We start from the raw sequence: 20,150 nt of genomic DNA, 5'->3' as shown, positions 1-20,150 counted from the left end.
GTGGCTCAGCTTTCACCCACTTAGTGAAATTATCCGTTGCCACCAGCAGAAATTTCTTGGCTCCCCTGCTTTTTGGGAGTGGACCAATCAAGTCTATGTCCCACTGGGCAAAGGGCCAACGGCTGGTTAGTGGGTGTAGATCTACTGTTGGCTGGTGAATCAAAGGAGAGAAGCGATGGCACTTATCACATTTCTTGATATATGCCTGTCCATCTTTGTGCATGAACAGCCACCAATAGCACTGAGTTATTGCGCATTTTGCTAAGGACCGCCCTCCAATATACATTCCACAAATTCCTTCATGTAGCTTATATAGGATGTTTTCAACAACGGCTGGGTGGACGCAAAATAAGTACGGGCCTACAAGACTCCTTTTTTTGAGATCCAAAATCTGGTCGCTCTTCTTTGACTTTATTCGCTTCCTTCCTATCTTCTAGGAGCACTTCCTCTCTGATGTACTTGATGATTGGGTCCATCCAACTTGGGCCATAACTAGTGCACAGGATTAGCTGTATGTCCTGTTCTGCTTCTGACAAAATACTGGATTGAGGTAAAAACTCAACCACGATGGTTTTGGCCTCTATTTTTTCCACCGCTAAAGCAAGGGTGGCCAGGGCATCTGCATGGGTGTTCTGCCCTCTGCCTATATGGATAATCCTAAAGTTTTGAAAAGATTTGACCATGTCCTTGACTTTGTTTAGATAGGCTTGCATCCTTTTGTCCCTAGCAATATACTCACTAGTGAGTTAGTTAACCACTAACTAGGAGCCACAGTGTACTATGAGATCTTGAATGTTGAGAATTTTAGCAATCCTTAGTCCTACGAGGAAAGCCTCATATTTTGCTTCGTTATTCGAAGCCTTGAATCCAAGACGGATTGCTTGCTCGTGGAGAAAGACCTCAAGGGAAAGTAAGGATACGCCAGCTCCTACCCCTTTCAGGTTTGATGCACCATCCACTACGAGTTTCCAGTTGTCCAAGTCACCTACATACAACTTCCATGTTCAGTTATTGCCTTGTCCAGACTGACCTTGCTGCCCAGCTTTTGTAACACTGGACTGCTAAGGTAATGCCAATTCCAGATCTTGTCCTTCCTCTTGGGGTTGCTCTTCCTGGGTTATTCCCTGTGGCCCCTCGAGTTCTGCAGTTGGCAATTTGTCAGTTGTAGAACTTGTGTGAGATCGTTCAGTTGAGAATTCCGGGACGAAATCGGCCAGAACTTGGGCTTTGATGGCGATGCTAGGCTGAAAGGTGACATCGAATTCTCCTGACTCCACAGCCCATTTAGCAATTCACCCAAAGAAGTCAGCTTTTTGAAGAAGGAAAGATGCTAGGTTAGCACCGTGATGGGGTGACCTTGGAAGTAGTGTACAAGTTTTTTGGCAACAATCATTAAGGCTAGGGTTTCTGCACTGTTTAGAGTTTTGCTAATGTAGTAGACCAGCAACTGGGTGCTTTCCACATTTCTAACCAAGACTGAGCTCACCGCATGACACTGCTAAGTATAGGTACAACCTTTCACCCCATTGAGGAGTTGATAGCAGAGGAGGTGAAAGGAGACACTGTTTTAATTCCTCCAGCGCTTGATCACACTATTTATTCTAGTCCACCCCTCCCTCCTTGAGGAACTAAAAGAAGGGTTTACATTTATCTAAGGAGCGGCTTATGAAGTAGTTAAGTGCTGCCACCATCCTCTTAGTTTTTGCACTTCTTTGAGTTTGCGAGGTGGCTGTAAGTTGAGGACGGCCTTCACTTGCTGGGGATCCGCTTCGACCCCCCTTCTTGTCACCAAATAGCCTAGAAATGTTCCTGACTCAACAGCAAAAGCACATTTAGCGGCATTCAACTTCAATTTATAGGTCTTGAGGATATTAAAGGTGGTTTCTAGATCTTTTAAGTGCTCTGTTTCTAGCCTACTTTTGACAACCATGTCATCAATATAAATTTCCATGATTTTTCCTATCTAGTCAGAAAACATAGACTGGGGTTGGTAAGTGGCTTCAGCATTTTTGAGCCCAAAAGGCATCACCCTATAACAATATAGCCCTCGTAGAGTTATAAAAGCAGTTTTTTCCTGATCTGGCTCATTCATTGCTATTTGGTGATAGCCTCTATAGGTGTCTAAAAAACTCATTCTAGCATACCCAGAGGTTGCATCCACCAATTGGTCAATCCTTGGTAAGGGAAAGCAATCTTTAGGGCAGGCTTTATTAAGGCTTGTGAAGTCTACACATACCCTCCATTTTCCATTCTTTTTCTTAACAACGACAGTGTTGGGCAGCCAAGTGAAGTAGTGTGCTTCTTTTATGGCCTTTGCAGCCAGAGTCTTTCGAACTTCCTCAACTACTGCCTCAACGTGATCTACATGAGACCTTTTACTTTTTTGAATTACTAGTTTATATGCAGGATCAACAATGAGACAGTGACTGATAATATTGGGGTCTACCCCTGGCATTTCATAAGGCATCCAAGCAAAGACCTCAACATTATCCATTATAAACTTAAAAAGGAGTTCTTTATCCTGCTCAAACAGGAAGGATCCGAGCAAGTACCTTTCCAAATTGTTGGGGGAGATCTGAATTTGTGGAGCACTTCTACCATGCATTTCTCTAGGCCTTTATTGATGCCCCCCCAGAACTTTTGAATTTGGAACTTCAACTGAGCACACTCATTTCTGGGCTAGCTTGACTTCCTTCTATCCCAAGGCCAACATTAGGCAACATCATGCGGATACTTGGTCTCCTCGAATGGTTTCAATACCCCCTTCCTTATTGGGAAATTTTAGGACTTGGTGAAGCGTGGAGGAAACTGCTCTAAGCTGGTGCAACCATGGTCTGCCCATAATAGCGTTGTACGGTGAGGGTACATCCACAACCAAGAAGCATACTTCGAGGAGCACGGACCCTGCTCTGACTGGTAGCGTTACCTCTCCGACTGGCCAAACCGGGTTTGAGTTGAAGCCTAGAAGTGGCAAATCAACCTTCTTGAGGTCCTGATCTTTGAGGCCTAAGCTCTGGTAAAGTTTATAGTAAATAATTTCAGTCGCGCTGCCTTCATCCACCAATATTCTCTCCACCCCAAATCCGTCCATGTCTAGTTTAATAATCAAAGCATTTGAGTGAGATTGGACTAGTCCTTGCATGTCTTCCTCAGAAAAAGAAATGACTGGGCCTTTGGGGCTGGCCTTAATCCTTAGTCTCTTACTTCCCAAGGAATACTCTGCTTTGTAAACCTCCCTGAGGTGTGCTGTTTTCTGCATCTCTTCCCTAGCCTGTGCTATTCTGTCTGGATGTGCAACTCCATGGATGACATGGATCATCCCTCTTGGGTGCTTTGTTGTTGCATCATTACCCTCTTGCTGATTGTTCTGCCCATTCCGTTGTTCTCCTAAGAATTCATTCAGGTGCCCAACGGCCGCTATCTCATTGAGGTATCATTTAAATGAAAAACAGTCTCCCACCCTGTGTCCCACATCATTATGGTAAGCGCATTTTGCCCTTTGGTTTTGCATCTTCGGATCTCCCTTTATTTTGGTTGGCCATTTGACTAGAGTTTATTCTTGATTTCTGGAAGTATCTGCCAAATCGGAAGTTTGAACACAGTTTGAATAACATAATTCGTGTCTTCCTTTTTGGCTGACTGGCCCTTAACCTCTTTTGCCTCATTGCGCGGGTATTGGTCTTCTGTGCGCTGGACTACGTGCTACCCTATCTTGCAGACTTCGCATCTTCCTCAAGCTTGCTATACCGGTCGGTCCTGAACTACAGATCCGCAACTATCTTGGGCGGGATTTTAGTTAACAACTGCCACGGCTTGTCCTCTGGTTGAAGCCCTTGCCTGAAAGTTGAAATTGCTACTTTATCCGAAAAATCCTCCTCTATCTCGTGGAAGGTTTCCCAATAGAGCTGAGCATATTGCTTAACAGTCTGGTTCTTTGTCTTCTTTAACACAGTGAGGGTATCCAGCCCCTTCGCTCTTTTGCTATTTGCTATAAACAACTCAATGAACTTATTTGCCAGCTACTTCCAACTGTCGATTGATCCCACATGGAGCTTGTCATACCAAGCACAAGCTGTTCTTCCCAGACTTGGAAGCAAAGATTCTGCACATGAGTGCCTAGTTTTCGTTCCAGAGGGCCATGGCATCGCAATAATGGCGCAAATGGTCCAAGGGATCTGATCTTCTGTTGTAAAGCTCAAACTTTGGGATACTGAACTTTTTCAATGGTTCTGCCACGGAAATTTATTTCACGAATGGTGATACTGACAGGACTGGCCTCCTATCGGTTATTCTAAAAGCAATCCCCTCTGTCTGCTTCTGAACAGGGTTTCGAACTTTTGGATCTGGTTGGGTGACTTCTTCAGTTTGTCGTGTAGTTGTCTTCCGCGGAGCCCTGCGGCTAGTGGTCTTACAGCTTGCAGCCCCGTGGCCTAGCCTGCTACATGGGTTAGTCTGTCCTAAAATTCCTACAACTAATCTAAAGTGCAGCCTGGTTTGGTCTTGGGCTCCTACCTCCGGGTGTTAATAAATGCCCTCATGTCCTCTATGGGGAAGTCGGAGCTCTAGGCTGGATCCGATCTCATTGATCACTTTCCTCGTGCAACTTCCCTTCTGCATAAGAAAGACCTTACATCGTCTGAACAGGCGTAATCCTCTGTTTGTTGCTCTTTTTGTTTGGAAGAGGACTGGCAGTGCCCTTCAGAGCCAGGAAGACTACTTGCCAGGTGGCTGGTTTCGCCTGCTCTATGAGTTGATATAGGCCTTGGATTTGCCTTAGTACGCGTCCTCCCCTTCGACCGTTCTATGTAGCGCTTTCATTCAGTCCTTGGGGCTCCAGCAGTTGGTTATGGACCTGCATCAAGGTTTTGACTTGGTCGATGAGTTCCTTGAGCTGTTGGTTCATAACGTATATGGTTTAGTCGCAACTGGCCGACTCTTGCACCCAGTTGTTGTTTCCGAAATTTTTGATGGCAAGTAAGCTCTTCTCTTCTTGCTCACGTCGTTCCTGCGACGTTCCGGCATTCAAAGGACACCTCCGTTGGCTTGGGGAGAGGTTTCCATCGTGTTCGTCTTCGGTGAATTGGTTGGTGTCTTCCGCCACCATAGATAGACTAGAATCCTAGCAAATGAAGCAGGGCTTTTAGCTGCAAGATTCCCACAAATGGCGCCAAATTGTAATGGGTAAAAATCGAACCACTTAGGCTGCAGTAGCGACGGCGACAGCGACGCGGCAGATATAGCTTGATTCCTGACCTGAAAAACACTTAGATCAAGGTAAAAAGAGGTAGCTGGAGCAGGCTAGGGACCCTCCGATGCTTAAGTCAATGACAATGTAAACAAAGGTCCAAGATTCTAATAATAGGGTTCAAGTTGTAGTCCCTGTGTACCTTAATGGTGCTGATTGCTTCCTTTTTATAGTTGGCTCCTACTAACCGTTGTCGGCTGTTAGGCCTCTCCCCACTCCTCACATCAACCCCATTTCTTTAGGGATTATGTTCTACCAATTGCGGATTTCTAAGAGTTGGTTTGAGCCTAAGATGGAGGGACGTGGGTGGACTGGGTTTGCGCCCTTCCTGGGCGTGCTTTCTACTGCTTTTCGTCCTAAAACTCCCCTGACCTAGTCTAGACCTGGGCCTTAATTATCTTGGGCTGACCTTCCATTTTGCTAGTGTTGTGACCTTCCTGTCACTAGTCCAAGACTTTCAATCCTGCCTCAACCTGATTTGTTTTAGCCTCCCACAGTTAGTAAACTTGAAAGCTACGGAGCAAGAAAATATAAGAATAGGAGCAGCCCTAAGTGGTGTTAATTAATTGTCTATCTTTTTCCTCACTTGGTGTGGCTTTATATAACCTTTAAAGTGACTGTCGGAGTTCGTTCCACTTCCCCTACCATTCTTTACGTGCAGCCCACTTTTTGTGCGATCATGTTCCACTATCGCGGATTTCTAGGAGTGGTTGGCCCTTAAAGTAAGTACCAAGCTTTGACCAAGTCTGCTTCCAAAGGCCACCCCTTCTGGACTTGGCCTTCTGGCCTGGACCCTTGGACCTGGACCCGCACCTCAGGTTCTGGACCTGCATGTGTAAACCTGGACCTCTGGCCCTAGTCCCCTAGTCTCCTCTGGTCCTCTGATCCTGGACCTTCATGTCTAGACTTGGACCTCTGGTCCTGATCCCTTAGACTCTTCTAGTCCTGGTCCTCTAGTCCTATACCTCTAGTTCTGGACCCACACGTCTGGATTTGGTCCCCTGGTCCTAGTCCCCTGGTCTCCTCTAGTCCTCTGATCCTGGACCTGCATGTCTAAACTTGGACCTCTGGTCCTGGTACCTTGGACTCTTCTAGTCCTCTGATTTTGTACCTGCATGTCTAGACCTCGACCTCGACCTCTAGTCCTGGTCCCTTGGACTCTTCTAGTCCTAGACCTTTGGTCCTCCACGTCTGGACCTAGACCTCTAGTCCTAGTCCCCTGGTCCTATAGACCTACCATTCTGCTCATCAGAGTGTATCTTACTCGGATTCTGCACATTTTTTGCTCAGAATGAAACTCTTTATTTTTGCCTCCCACACAAAAGTATTTACATAAAAATTAACAAGGCAAAAGGACTTCATTTGGACCCTCAAACGTTGGCCTAAAACTGTTGTTGCATAGGCAAGGTTGCGGCCTACTGCAGCTGGGACCATAGCCTGGGACTCAACCTATGCGGCCTGGGTTGTGGCTAGGGCTGCGGCCTGGATTGCGGCTGTCTCATGCTATGAAGCATGGACACGCCAAAATGGAAGCCATGGGGGTGTCGGACACGGGGACACGCCGGAGACACGTACGGGACACGGCATCTAGCGTGTCCCCTTAATTTAATTTATTTTTTTGTAGGGGATACGGCAGAGACATAGGGGGGACACGCGTGTCCAAATCTGGACACGCCATGGACACAGCGAGAAGAGTAAATGAAAGGGAAAACAAGTACAGACCTGGTCAGAGACGATCTAGAGCCCTTCAACTTCGACGATCCAGAGCCCCATTCGACTTCGACGAGCTCTCTCTCTCTCGCCTTTGCCTTCTCAGAGCTCTCTCTCTCTCTCTCTCCTTTGCCTTCTCAGAGCTCTCTCTCTCTCTCACGATCCTCTCTCTCCCTCGCAATCTCGATCGTCTCCTTCTGTCTTGCTTCTGTCTCCCTCTCTCTCGGTTCTCTCCCATCTTTATCTTCTTGTCTTGATTCATCATATATGATATATATAACTATTATTATTATATATTCATATATATATATATATATATATTATTATATATTCATATATAATATATATAACTATTATATAATAAAACTATTATATAATAACTATTATTATTATATATTATATAATAGTTATTATATAACATAAATATACTAATAAGATAATGTATAATACATATTATAAGATAATATATACTTATACATATTAATAAATAAATAAAAAATAAACACATGTATGTAAAATAAAATAAAAAAATTAATTGGAACACATTATTTAAAAAATATAATAAATAAATAAAATAATTAATATGTATTAAAATAAAAATATTTATAAAAAAATTAAAAAAATTGCCTTGTCCCCTGCCGTGTCCGTGTCCCCGTTTTTTAGAAATTACCGTGTCCTGTGTCCGTGTCTGTGTCCGTGTCCATGCCTGTATGCATGACCGTGTTCGTGTCTGTGCTTCATAGGTCTCATGGCATGCCTTGGGCTGTCTTGGACCATACCTTGGGCCATTGCTTGCACTTGCCCAAACAACTTATTAGGCATATCTTGGGCCCTCCAGAGGGCACAAATGCGAGTAGCATCAAGGTGTTGACCCTTGGACGAGCACACCTTGACACCGGGCCAGGCCAATATACATTCAAAAAAAAATTTTGTTTTTTTATAATTTAATATTGCATTATATATAAGCTCAACGAATTGTGAGAAATCATTTTTTTAGGAATTATGTATTAATTTAAGAGCTAATGGCCAACCACTTTACTTTTTGTTATTTCATTTCAATATCAAGTGCAGATTGTGTTATTGCCCTTGTACTTTTCTCTTTCATACATAAATGTGTTATATGCAGAAGTGTTAGACACAAGTTTACTTATTTAACTATTGAAATCCAATTTTAGTATCATCATATTTTCTTATTTATCGTTACTACCTAAAACATATGGATATAGGAAACATATATGACACTTATATAAAAATACATTAATTTGATAAATTCTGAAAAAGGATACTACTTCAATATCACTATTTTTTCTTCTCTAAGAAGTAAGCAAAGTATTGAAAAGCTATTATTGTATCACAGGTGACTTGAACACAAGACAATGCAAGTTAAATACAATTAGATAAATTTTGCAACATGAGTTATTAGTATGAAACCTTAGCAGAAGGTGGTAATCTGGCTTCAGCAGCTCGAGCATGGTAGACAAAACACTCAGTTGGTGGACCTCTGCATTGTGAAGGAAAATGCAATTAGAAAATACTTCGTTTCCACCAGAAAAATCAAATTTACGTAAAGACAAATTTCATTCAATTGATTGTTAACTTCTCCCTTGGATAGCTACCAGATCCAGACAAAATTATATCCAGAGGGACAATCTTAAATCAGCACATTCTGGTCATTCCCAACTGTTGTCCAACACAAACCCCGGGTTCAAAAAAAATGGATAAGGCTAGGCTTAAGACATTGTCCAATATTTCAGTGGATTAAACGAATTAAGTAAATATGAAGACAACTATTGAGAACCCAATGTTAGTTTTTAAGAAGCCATAACAGAGCACCAAAAGATTTAGGGAACATCCATTTATGGGCCTATGCACATGGCTCAGGCTTAGCTAGCTACATATACAAGGATAGGGTTAAATTCTTACATGTTTCTTGAAGCTTTAGTATCTCGCGCAAACATTTTGTATGATAACAATTTTCCTTCCAGTTGATACAAAAGTTGGTTAACCTTGCTTATTTTAAACCTCATTGGTTTCGTCGGGCTTTCAAGCCTAACCTCGTCATTGTCAAGAAGGTCGTCAATGGTTTCTTCACCAATGTGTTCAGCAAATTTATATCTTTGACTGCCATAATTTTCTCTAGAATTTATATTCTCAACATCCCCCTCCTCTCCATCATTTAAAGGGAAAATATACAAATACCGCCTCCATTTGGCACAGAAATTAGGATGAAATACCCGTGACACCTACAATAATTTAGACCCTCAATCAGAATAATTTGAAAAAGGTTGTGTTTGAGCAAAGCATGGCAACAGGTAAATGTTTCCACCAACTAATACGAACACAGCAGAAGTCATGTGTTCAGAAATTTGGAGTAACCAACAAATGCAATGTGCACAAAGATTGAGTTGTATGCATGTCTTAGAGGGATGAAAGATAACATTACCTCAGTAACAGATATGACCCTGAACTTTACTGATGCTGCTTCATTGATGGCATCCATGATATCTTCAGGTTTAACATCCTTTCTCCAAGTATCTAGAGATATAAACAGTTGAAGGCCCATATGAATGATATTCAAACCCGTAAAAGTAATTTTAGAAGGCTACATAATTTTAAGAAATGATGAAAGTGACAAATCAGTATGAACTATTTCTTCAAGCTTGCAATAAAAAGATTTTACGTAGTGACTGGCATGATTGACCCAAAAAAAAAGATACTGCTCTATTGTAAAATGAAAGACCATTCATTTGTTCCAACGCACAGACAAAATCCAATATCCGAAAACAAGAGAGGAAAAATAACCTTTGATACACTGATGGGGAGAAGGGAAACATTAAAACATGAGATGAGACAACATAGAAATGCAGAAACAAGCCCTTATTCTGTTAGCATGCACATAATTTAAACTGATGAAAAAAAAAATAGACCATTTTAATGACACAAACTTTTCCATGAGCTCTTTAAGGACAAAGAATCAATAAAATAACATGACTATAGCTGGGAATGATTTTGCAAATTGATATTGACTTGAAGTTCGCAGGCTGTACAGCTGTGTTCTATGGAGTTGGCAGCTGGTATTTAATATGATACAAACAATCACATGGCAAATGCTTCAAAAGGAAAAGTCATACATACACTGAGGAGTGAGGACTAATTACATGAAACTAGTTGCGTAGATAAATGATCTGTACAAATGGAGTATTAGGAGGATAGAATCAAACAAAATTGGACTACAAACTGAACCACACCAAACTAAGCTAAGAACCAATCTGGTGAGATCGGCAACATGATATTTTTCACCATATTGTATCAAATGCTATATGCTCAGTTAAATTAAATAAATTATCTTTTTCTTTTACTACCACATCCCATGTCAGTTTAGATCCTTCCTAACATTTTTGTTTATGGTAAGTATATCACTCTTCCTTACCATTGTATGTACATGTTTTTGGTATAAATGACACAAAATTGGACTATTACATAATTACATTACTACATACAGAAAGAACAAACTTGTTGAAGAGCTGTCACTCCTTTGTCAGTGCGCCCAGCAACAACAACAGCGCCTTCTATAGGTGAACCCTTGTCTTTCAACTGGTTAGCTTTCTTTTCATCAACAAATCTTCCAAGAGATCCTTCAACTAAACTGCAAATAGTAATATTTAGATACAGGAGGATCAAGAATGGAAGAGAAACTTATATTGGAACTTTAAAAAAAAAAAAAAAAAAAAAAAAAAACTGGCAAAGACAGAAAAAAGGAAATGCAAGGGAGATAGAGAAATAGATAGATAGATAGACAGAGAGAGAAAGAAAGAGAAGCAAGTTTTTAGAGAGAGAAAAAGTTATGGCAATACTCATTGGCAATGGCAATGAGCATCTCCCACCCTAGTGTTACTGGAAAACGCTAATACCTAACCATTTACGGGTTTTTTTTTTTTTTTTTTTTTGATCGGCAACAAAAGGAATTTTGTAAAATAAAAGACAAATAAAACAAGAGAGGACAAGGAGTCCTAGCATATGAAAATACAAATCATGAACATCTCAAAAACACAACTAAAACAAAGATCTATGATTCGCAAACAGCCTTCCAGTCAAGAGATCAAGGAAAGCAGGACCCCTTTAAATGGAGGGCAAACTGACGCCCAGAAAGATGCCAAACTATGTATTCTATCCCACATAGATATAATCCATGTTCCCCACCTTATCGTGAAAAATCCTTGCATTCCTTTCCATCCAAATAACCAAAAAAATTGCCCCTGCACAAAGCCACAAAGTTTTGCCTCTTTTTCTAGCATCACAACCCCAAAAATTGATTAAAGCATATGACTACATGATCTTGGAGCCACCCACATAAGATCTCCGAACCGAAAGAGGCAGCGCCATAAGCCCAACACCACAGGACAATGTAAGAATAAATGTGATGTAGGACAACTGGCTGGATTTTCAAAACAGTGGGTATTTAACAACCTAAGTAGTGAGTAATTTAGGGATTAAACGGTTAAATTGAAAGCTAATAGGTAGGGGAAGGGATTAGGGTTGATTTGGGGGTAAGAGGATAAGGTCTTGGGGCTGAAAAATGCACTTTTAGTGGGCTGTGAATAGTAACCAGCGAATAATAACTTGGGTATGTGCGCAAAGAATAAGAAAGAGAAGTAGAAGAAGATAGAGAAGAGGTGCCTCACCCTCACAAGGGTTAGGCCAACCACACAAACACAATATCAAATTCTCATAAAATAAACTATTCTATCCAATTATTGAGATTACACATTAATAGGCAAAAACTTTCCTATTTCTATAAAGACTATTCTAGACCAACTGTGACTTCCAATCCTACTTCAATCATAATAAGAAACTTTGATGACTTATAATCTAAGTACGGGCACGGACACATGACACGACACAAACACACGGACATCCAAATTTTCAAAAAATAAGAGACACAACAAGCGAGGGAAAAGTTTAAAATATATAATTTTATTTATTTATTATGTCATAAAAAAATTTATAAAAAAAAACATTGAAAGGTATTAAAAAATGCAAAATAACATTAACAAATATTTAAATATATATATATACTAATCAACCATCATCTATTCATCAATTTTATCACTTCACCCAATAAAATAAATTCAACAATTTCAACAAATTTATTTTTTCTTCAAATAAAATTAATTTGTTCTATGCATGTTCAGGAAAAGAGGGCCAAAAATGAATATTGAAAAATAGAGAGGTATCAAATTTTCGTTCACTTCTCCAAAAAAAAAAAAAAAACAAAAAAAAAACTAAATTAAATTAAATTAAATTCAGCAAATATATAATTAAACAAAAATGAGAGAAAAAACAAAGAAACGGAGGGGAGAGAGAGAGAGAGAGAGAGAAGGGAAAAAAAAGAAAAGAGAAATCAAGAAAAGAAGAAGAAAGCAAAGCAGAGAAGAACGAGAAAGCAACTAAGAGGATGAGAACAAGAGAAATAGAACTTCAATAGGGGCCTTAGATAGAGTGTCTGACACATGTCCAACACGTGTCGGACAACCATATACTACCTCCAGAGAGGTGTCCGTATTCATTGCTTCTAATTATACTCCAACATCAAAATAAGAAACTTATCTTTTTTTACCACTAAGAATGGCCCATTTAATAACTTGACTCAAAATAAAACCCATGGGCGACTCTACAACCCATGTCCAACAACTATTGAAATTACCATAATACCCTTAACTACTAAAACCTACCAACCTTACACGGACGCTTTGGATTTTCGGAGGTACCTATGTCGACATGACGCGACACAGGTGCGGGATACGGCCGAGATACGGCTCTTCACAAACGGATAAGGCAAAAGAAACGAAAGGGGAGAGAGCAAGAGAGAACCTAGTTGTCATTCGCTGTTCGATCTGGTCGCCGACTTTGACTCCTCTGGTCGTTGGCTTCGATGGCTTCAACTTCGACATCAATCTTCTTCGCTCGATGCTCGATCTCCTTCTCTATCTTCTCTCTCTCGATTTGTCTTCTCTCTCGTCTCTCGATCTCCCTCTTCACTCCTTTCCTCTCAATCTCCCTCTCCTTCTACTCACTCTCTCTCTCTCTCTCCCTTCCTCCTTCTATCGACTGTCTTCTTTTCTCTTTGTTCTCTTTCTCTTCTCTGTTCTCTTTTTGTTCTCTGTCCTCTTTCTCTTCTTATATATTATAAAATATAAATTACATTAATATAATATTATAAAATATTATTGTATAATATTATTCATATTATATAATATTATTGTATAATATAATATATCATAAATAATATAATTTTTATGCTTAAAATATTTTTTATATAAATTTTATTTGTTATTTATATTTTATTTGTTTTTTTTTTATAACAAAATCTATTATTCCTTAACTTTTTTTAACTCATCTTCATATAATAAATATATTTAAAAATAATTATTTAACGTATCCCCGTACCCGTATCCAAATTTGGATCCATATCCATGTATCCTCAATTTTTAATCTTGAAGTGTCCAACCCTTAGATACGCACCCGCGCTCGAGTCCGTGTTACATAGAAACGTACTATAATGACATAAAGGCCTCGTTTGGGAAGTTGGCTATTTTAGTTTTTTGCTATTTTAGTATGCTAAAATATTTGTGCTTGGGAAGAAGGTTGGAATTTTTTGTAGTTAGATGTGATATTTGTGAGAGAAAAAATAAAATGAATATGGGCTTAATGTGACATTGTTTTATTGGCTATTTTAGCCTATTTTGTCTTTTTGTGAATTTTAGCCTCAAAAAAGCCAATTTTTGGCTTCCCAAACACCCCCAAAGACTCAAAATTAAAACAAATACAAATAAAAACTCAAAAAGTATTCAAAAATTTCAATTATTGATGCCCTAAACATGCTTCATATGAAATTCCAGATTTGCCCTTTTTCTTCTTTACATGATCTTCATCAAAATGATTCAAAGTAGGGTTGTGCACGAGACCCACTGGCCCAATTAAACCGTCCAACCCGGACCGACCCAAAAGGAAATGGGTGATTTCGAAAGAAAAAATGGTCGGTTGCCCTTGTATAATTTCTAACCTCACGGGTTTACGATCAGAAACAATTTTCTAAGTTCTGCACCCGCCAAACTCAACCCGTCTGAATTAATATCATATAACTTTTTTTATTTATTTTCCAGGTGTCATCCATTAGTCTTATCTCTTTATGACCTTGATAGATGTATCTCATTTTCTGACTCTTGACAGCCTATGTTTCCCACTATTCCATAGCCCACTTTCCCATAACCTCTCAACGTCTCTCTCTCTCTCTCTCTCTCTCTCTCTCTCTCTCTCTCTCTCTCTCTCTCTCACATGATCTTTAATATTTTTATTTCAAAAATTAAAAATCCGAATTAATATTATATAACTTTTTTTTTTTTAATTCTCAGGTGTCATCCATTAGTCTTATCTCTTTATGACCTTGATAGATGTATCTCATTTTCTGACTCTTGACAGCCTATGTTCCCACTTTTCCATAATCTTTGATATTCTTATTTCAAATCCTAAAATCAACAAAGATAAGTGACTATCCATTTCCCTTGCTTTGATGATGTTCAAAGACATGCTCCCTATTTCAATCTCTCTCATTTATTCGTCTTTTTCTTCTCTCATATTTTGTCTTCGTTCTTCCCTTTTTCGGTGGTAACAGACAAGCAACAATCGCAATGGCGAAAGCGGCAGCGATGAGCGGTGGCCGTGGCAGTTGCATGGTGAATCTTCCATGTTTCTCCATTTTTCACTATGTTCTTTCTTGCGCTTTCAGATCTGTAATATTTTTATTTACTTCTACATTCGATTTGTATGGTTCTAGTTTTTTCAATTTTTTTCTTTAACTTATCTAATAAATATTCGAAATCGACCGATTCAACCGAAAAACCGACTATTTTCATTCAATCGATCTTGAACAACAGAGTGATCGATAATGGTTGAGGAATTTGATAACCCCATAGTGTCGGTTCAGCTGCCGGATTAATGATAAACCTAGGCCGAACCAACTCGTGCACACCCCTAACTCAAAGAATCCTCATGGCACATCATTGAGGAGAAAGATAACAACCACTGTTTTTTGTGAAGTATTGTAATAACCCACATTCATGTCTTAGTCATGTTCATGTACATTTGCATGATTTTGTCTTGTTAAGCTTGCATTTGTAGACTTGGACTTGTTTTGCCTAGGTAAAGGTTCTTGTCTTGTCTTGATGCTATCATGTTTTCCCTAAGTGTTGTATGCATGCTTTGTTCCTTCCTTGCTATGTTAAGCCTAGGTCATGTCAAGCCTAGGTCATGCCAAGCCTAGGTCATGCCAAGCCTAGGTCATGTTAAGCCTAGGTCATGTTAAGCCTAGGTCATGCCAAGCCTAGGTCATGTTAAGCCTAGGTCATGTTAAGCCTAGGTCATGTCAAGCCTAGGTCATGCCAAGCCTAGGTCATGTTAAGCCTAGGTCATGCCAAGCCTAGGTCATGTCAAGCCTAGGTCATGTTAAGCTTAGGTCATGCCAAGCCTAGGTCATGTTAAGCCTAGGTCATGTTAAGCCTAGGTCATGTCAAGCCTAGGTCATGCTAAGCCGAGGTCATGTTAAGCCTAGGTCACACCTTTGAACCTCTTACACCTTGGACCACCTTGAAACCCCTTTGGTTGACCTCCACCGTCACCTAGGCATATTGGCCGAGATGTTATCACCTAGGCGTCCGAGATCCTTAATCCTTGCACCTAGTGATCTTGTTCTGGGACTGGAATGACCTAGACCGAGGTGTGGCACATCTAGGCCGAGGTGTGGCACAGCTTAGTCAAGTGTTGTCCTTCCTAGCCGAGGTCATTGTCACCCTAGTTGCCGAAGTCTTGTGGTTAGCCGATGTCACCCCTTGCCGGAGTGCCATTCCGAGTAGCTTGCTAGATACGCCTTGTCAGGGCCTTGTCTCACCTTGGCCTACCTTGCATGATCACTTGCACGTTAGTTTATCTTGCATGCACACCTAGGCTAACCACTGCACACCTAGGCCGACCATGGTACACCCATGCCGGCACCTTGTAACACCTCGGCAGGCAGCTGCATACTGAAGCCTAGGTAACCACACCTCGGCCAAGAGGTGTGGGACCTCGGCCAAGACCTCCTGAGTTCACCCAGCTAGGTCGTTTTAGCCTAGATCATCTCTGTGCATCCATTCCAGGACCTGGTTGGTACCCAGCATGTTTTCCCTAGGTATTTTCAGCATGTTTTCCCTAGATGTTTTCAGCATGTTTTCCCTAGGTGTTTTCAGCATGTTTTCCCTAGATGATTCCAGCATGTTTCCCCTAGATCATTTGCATTCATGTGAAGCTTGTTTTTAAGAGTGCATTCAATAGACTTTGACATGTGTTTGTAGGACTTGGACCTTTGCCTTGATCCCGACGTCCCAAGAACTAGGTGAATGGTATTTTTAATAAAGTTATGTTATAAAGTTTTGACAAAGCCTTGCTTCGTTTTAGAAAAGTATTTGATCAAGCATGAATGATTATCTCTATTTTGTGTATCAAGTATAAGCTTTGTTTTGATGACATTCTTGGAAAGTCCTCCCATGCTAGGGGACTCTAAGCCCATGTAGCACCATGTTTGAGAGATCTCTGTCATCGACGGTCTATGAACGGATGGCCCCACCGACGGTCTATGAACGGGTGGATTTGTCTAATCGATTCCGGGTCGATTATTCCCTTGTCTTGTCCGAAATGTCATCACCCCATGTATTATGTAGATGTTATTAACATCCCAAGCAAGATTTGAAAGACCAAGATTTGATTGATGAACTTGATTCATCCCATGTTTTGAACAAGCTATGATATATGTATTGTTTTGACAAGGACCTTGGAAATCATTCATTTACCCCTTTATTACTTATATCATTCACTGAGTATCCAAGCTCACCCTCCCTATGTATATATGTAGGTAACAAGTTAGAAGTCGGCTACGCCGAGATGTGTGTTTTGTATGCATGTTATGTCGGCAGTGAGGACGTCGGCAATCTTGAAGCTTTTGTATTTGAACATGTCGGCTGAGAAGCCCTTTCGTTAAGATGTGATATGTATTTTGTACTTCATTTCCTTATGTATTCAAGTTGTAAAGCTATGTAAAGATGTATGCCATTTCATTTGACTTATGCACTGCTCTTATGGACCACTTGTATCTTGAATTATTGCTTCCGCATTTGTGAGCCCCCTATATAAATACTCTGATTGTGTGTGAATTTTGTAAGTTGACCTTCGGTAATTACGGATTACTGGCCATCACGGCTCCAAACTACTAGGGGCGGTTTGGGGTCGTGACAAGTATAATTGGTTAAAATGAATCCATGAGCCATCAACCACCAAAAAGAAAGCAAATCTTCACTTGAAGTAGCACAAACGATTTCGATTTTTTTTTTTTTTAATCTTCTTTTGTAAAAGAAGAAAGAAGGCACTCTCAAATTGTCAATGATTTGGTCAAAGAATGATTTACATGTAAACTCCCCTAAAAAATGAATGGACCAAACTCGTTTATCACTCCTATTTGGAATTAGAAAAAGATGATCCACCCGAGATGACAAAGAAATCAACTCGCAAGTTTTCCGACCATTATGAGACCGAGCCACTCCATATAAATGTGGAAAAGCCACCTCGAAAGAGGAATTCCCCACCCAAACATTCTTCCAAACGTAACATTATCCCCATTCCCCACCCTCAAGAGCAAAACCCTAGACCAAAGTGGAAGTAACTGAGAAATAGATTTCCAAGGGGATCGACCATTGCCCCTAATAACCATTTGAGAATCTCTACCATTAATATGAACCCTGTATCTACTCTTCACAATAGAATGCCATACTGAATCATTTTCCAAGGGAAATCTCCATAAGCACTTATCGAGTATGGCAATGTTCCTAGACGTGATGTTGCAAATGGCTAAAACCCCTTTTCTTTTTAGGCCTTGAAACAATTTCCCAGCTAACCAAATGATCTTTTTTGCCCTAATCCTTCCCTACCCACAAAAAATCCCTCATCAATTTTTCAATTTTCTTTGCAATCCTACCCAGAATCTTGAAAAGCGACAAAAAGTAAACTAATATGCCACCCATAACTACTAGGCCAAAGTATATTCCCCCGTTTCGACAACAAGGCTCTCCTCTAACTATTTACATTTTGGAACACACTTTCCAAAACACGGTACATTTTTGTTTTGAAACGATGAATTTAATGATCCAAATGGATCCCAAAAATTTTCTCTTTATTTTCTTTAAGTTTCCCTTAGGATGAAACAGTGTTGTGAAAGGCACGCCTAGGCACCAGGCGAGGCGAGGCGCAATATAACAGTCACGCGCCTTAGATGCGACTGGGAGAGGTGCAAAGAGGCACAAGGCGCGCGCCTAGTCAGGCTTCTCTGTTTATTTGTAATTCAGATCTAACGGCTCAAAATTGTGTTCCAACAGCCTCCAATACATACGATTACAACTCATATACAATACAATACAACACAACCAAAATCAGAAGACGACTCAAATCAAATCCCTAATCTGTGTTGTCTCCTTCGACTGGGCTCCTTCTACTCCTTCACTCCTTTGGCTGGGCTCTTCTCTCTCTCGAACCAGGTACTCTTCTTCTTCTTCTTCGAACCTCTGTGTAACCTCTGTCGGCAAATTATATTTTTTTTTCTTCGCTGTTCGAATTCGAAGCTTTATCAATTTTTTTTTTTTCTTTTCTTCACTCGTTGGTTGCTAGGTTGGGTTGGGTGAATTTCTTCTTCTTCTTCTTCTTCTCTATTGCTTCGCTGGTCTTCTTTTTTTTTTTTTTTTTTTTTCCTTCTTCGTTGGTTGTGCTTGTTGCTAGGTTGGGTGAATTTTTTTCCTCTTCTTCTTCTTCTCCTCCTCCTCCTCCTCCTCCTCCTTTCCCTTCTTCGTTGCTGGTCGCTGGGTGAAATTTGTCTCTGTTTTTCTTTTTTCTTTTTTTTTTCCTTCTTATTCTGCTTCTTTTCTTTTTCTCATTCTGCTAGTTAGCTCTCTTTTCTTCTTTTTCGTTTTTCTTTTTTCCCTTTGTTTTGAGTCTGTCTCTATTTAAAAAAAAAAATAGAAAATGACATACATTACATACATAATACTGAAATTGATTCATCCATTACATTACATTACATACATTAATTAATTCATCACATACATTACATTCATTATACTAAAATTGTTTTTCTATTATTTATTTTTTGTGTTGTGTAGTAAGTACTAAGTAGAAAATGACATCTGAAAGTAATAGAAAAGATCCGACGTAACAATATGCCCATTTGGTAGAGGAGAATAATTTAAATAAGTCTGAGTGTAATTTTTGTAGTAAAGTATCAAATGGAGGTGTTTATCAGGTGAAACAACACCTCGCGGAAGGTTATAGGAATGTCATTGCTTGCCCGAAGTGTCCAGCTCATGTAAGAGAAGAGATTAGAGAGTTCATGTCAAAAAAGAAGACACAAAAAGAAGAAATGAACATGTTGTCTAATTTCGATGACATGGACATGGAAGATGAAGATGAAGATGAAGATGAAGATGATGTTGAGATCAATGTCAATCAATGCCGTAAGTTGACAGGTAGCAACCAAGGTTCATCCAAATCCAAATCCAAATCAAAAATGCCAAAGAGAAAAGGGCCTATGGATGTTTACTTCACACCCAATCCTGAATCAGTGGTGAAAAATCGAAGAGATCAAGCAAAAGGGAAGCAAACCAAAATTGATGCAAATGACCCTTACAAAAAAGAAATGAGAGCTCGGGCAGTGCAAAGATTTGCAAGATGGATGTATAATGCTGATATCCCTTTTAATGCAGTAAATTATGAGAGTTTTGGACCAATGATTGAAGCCATTGGACAATATGGTCCTGGTATAAAGTCACCAACTTACCATGAAGAACGGGTTACCCAACTCAAAAAAGAAGTGAAACATACTGAAGATTTGATGAAGAATCATAAAGAGGATTGTGCAAAATACGGGTGCTCCATAATGGCTGATGGCTGGACTAATAAGAGAGGAAGGGCATTGATTAACTTTTTAGTTAATTGTCCAAGAGGAACCATGTTTGTTGAGTCGGTTGATGCTTCTAACTATTCAAAGGATGGGCAAAAGCTATTTGAATTACTAGACAAGTTTGTGGAGAAAGTTGGAAAAGAGAATGTGGCGCAAGTTATCACT

The 20,150-nt window shown here is 40.0% G+C and overlaps 1 protein-coding gene across 3 annotated transcripts in view; it reads right to left on the bottom strand.

Annotated features, from left to right (window-relative positions):
- Positions 1-20,150, bottom strand: part of LOC114274766 (Pseudouridine synthase family protein) — a 60,258-nt gene that overhangs the window by 24,856 nt on the left and 15,252 nt on the right. For all 3 annotated transcript variants that reach the window (XM_082903734.1, XM_028216737.2, XM_028216738.2), the window contains 4 exons: positions 10,456-10,601; positions 9,399-9,490; positions 8,879-9,198; positions 8,387-8,456 (listed from right to left, as the gene is read on the bottom strand). In XM_082903734.1, the coding sequence (XP_082759860.1) occupies positions 8,387-8,456; positions 8,879-9,198; positions 9,399-9,490; positions 10,456-10,601 (628 nt within the window). The remainder of the gene's footprint in view (positions 1-8,386; positions 8,457-8,878; positions 9,199-9,398; positions 9,491-10,455; positions 10,602-20,150) is intronic.

Source organism: Camellia sinensis, chromosome 13, assembly GCF_055761805.1.
Source record: "Camellia sinensis isolate YWXY chromosome 13, ASM5576180v1, whole genome shotgun sequence".
Taxonomy (NCBI): Eukaryota; Viridiplantae; Streptophyta; class Magnoliopsida; order Ericales; family Theaceae; genus Camellia; species Camellia sinensis.
This window is presented reverse-complemented; position numbering and strand designations above follow the sequence as displayed.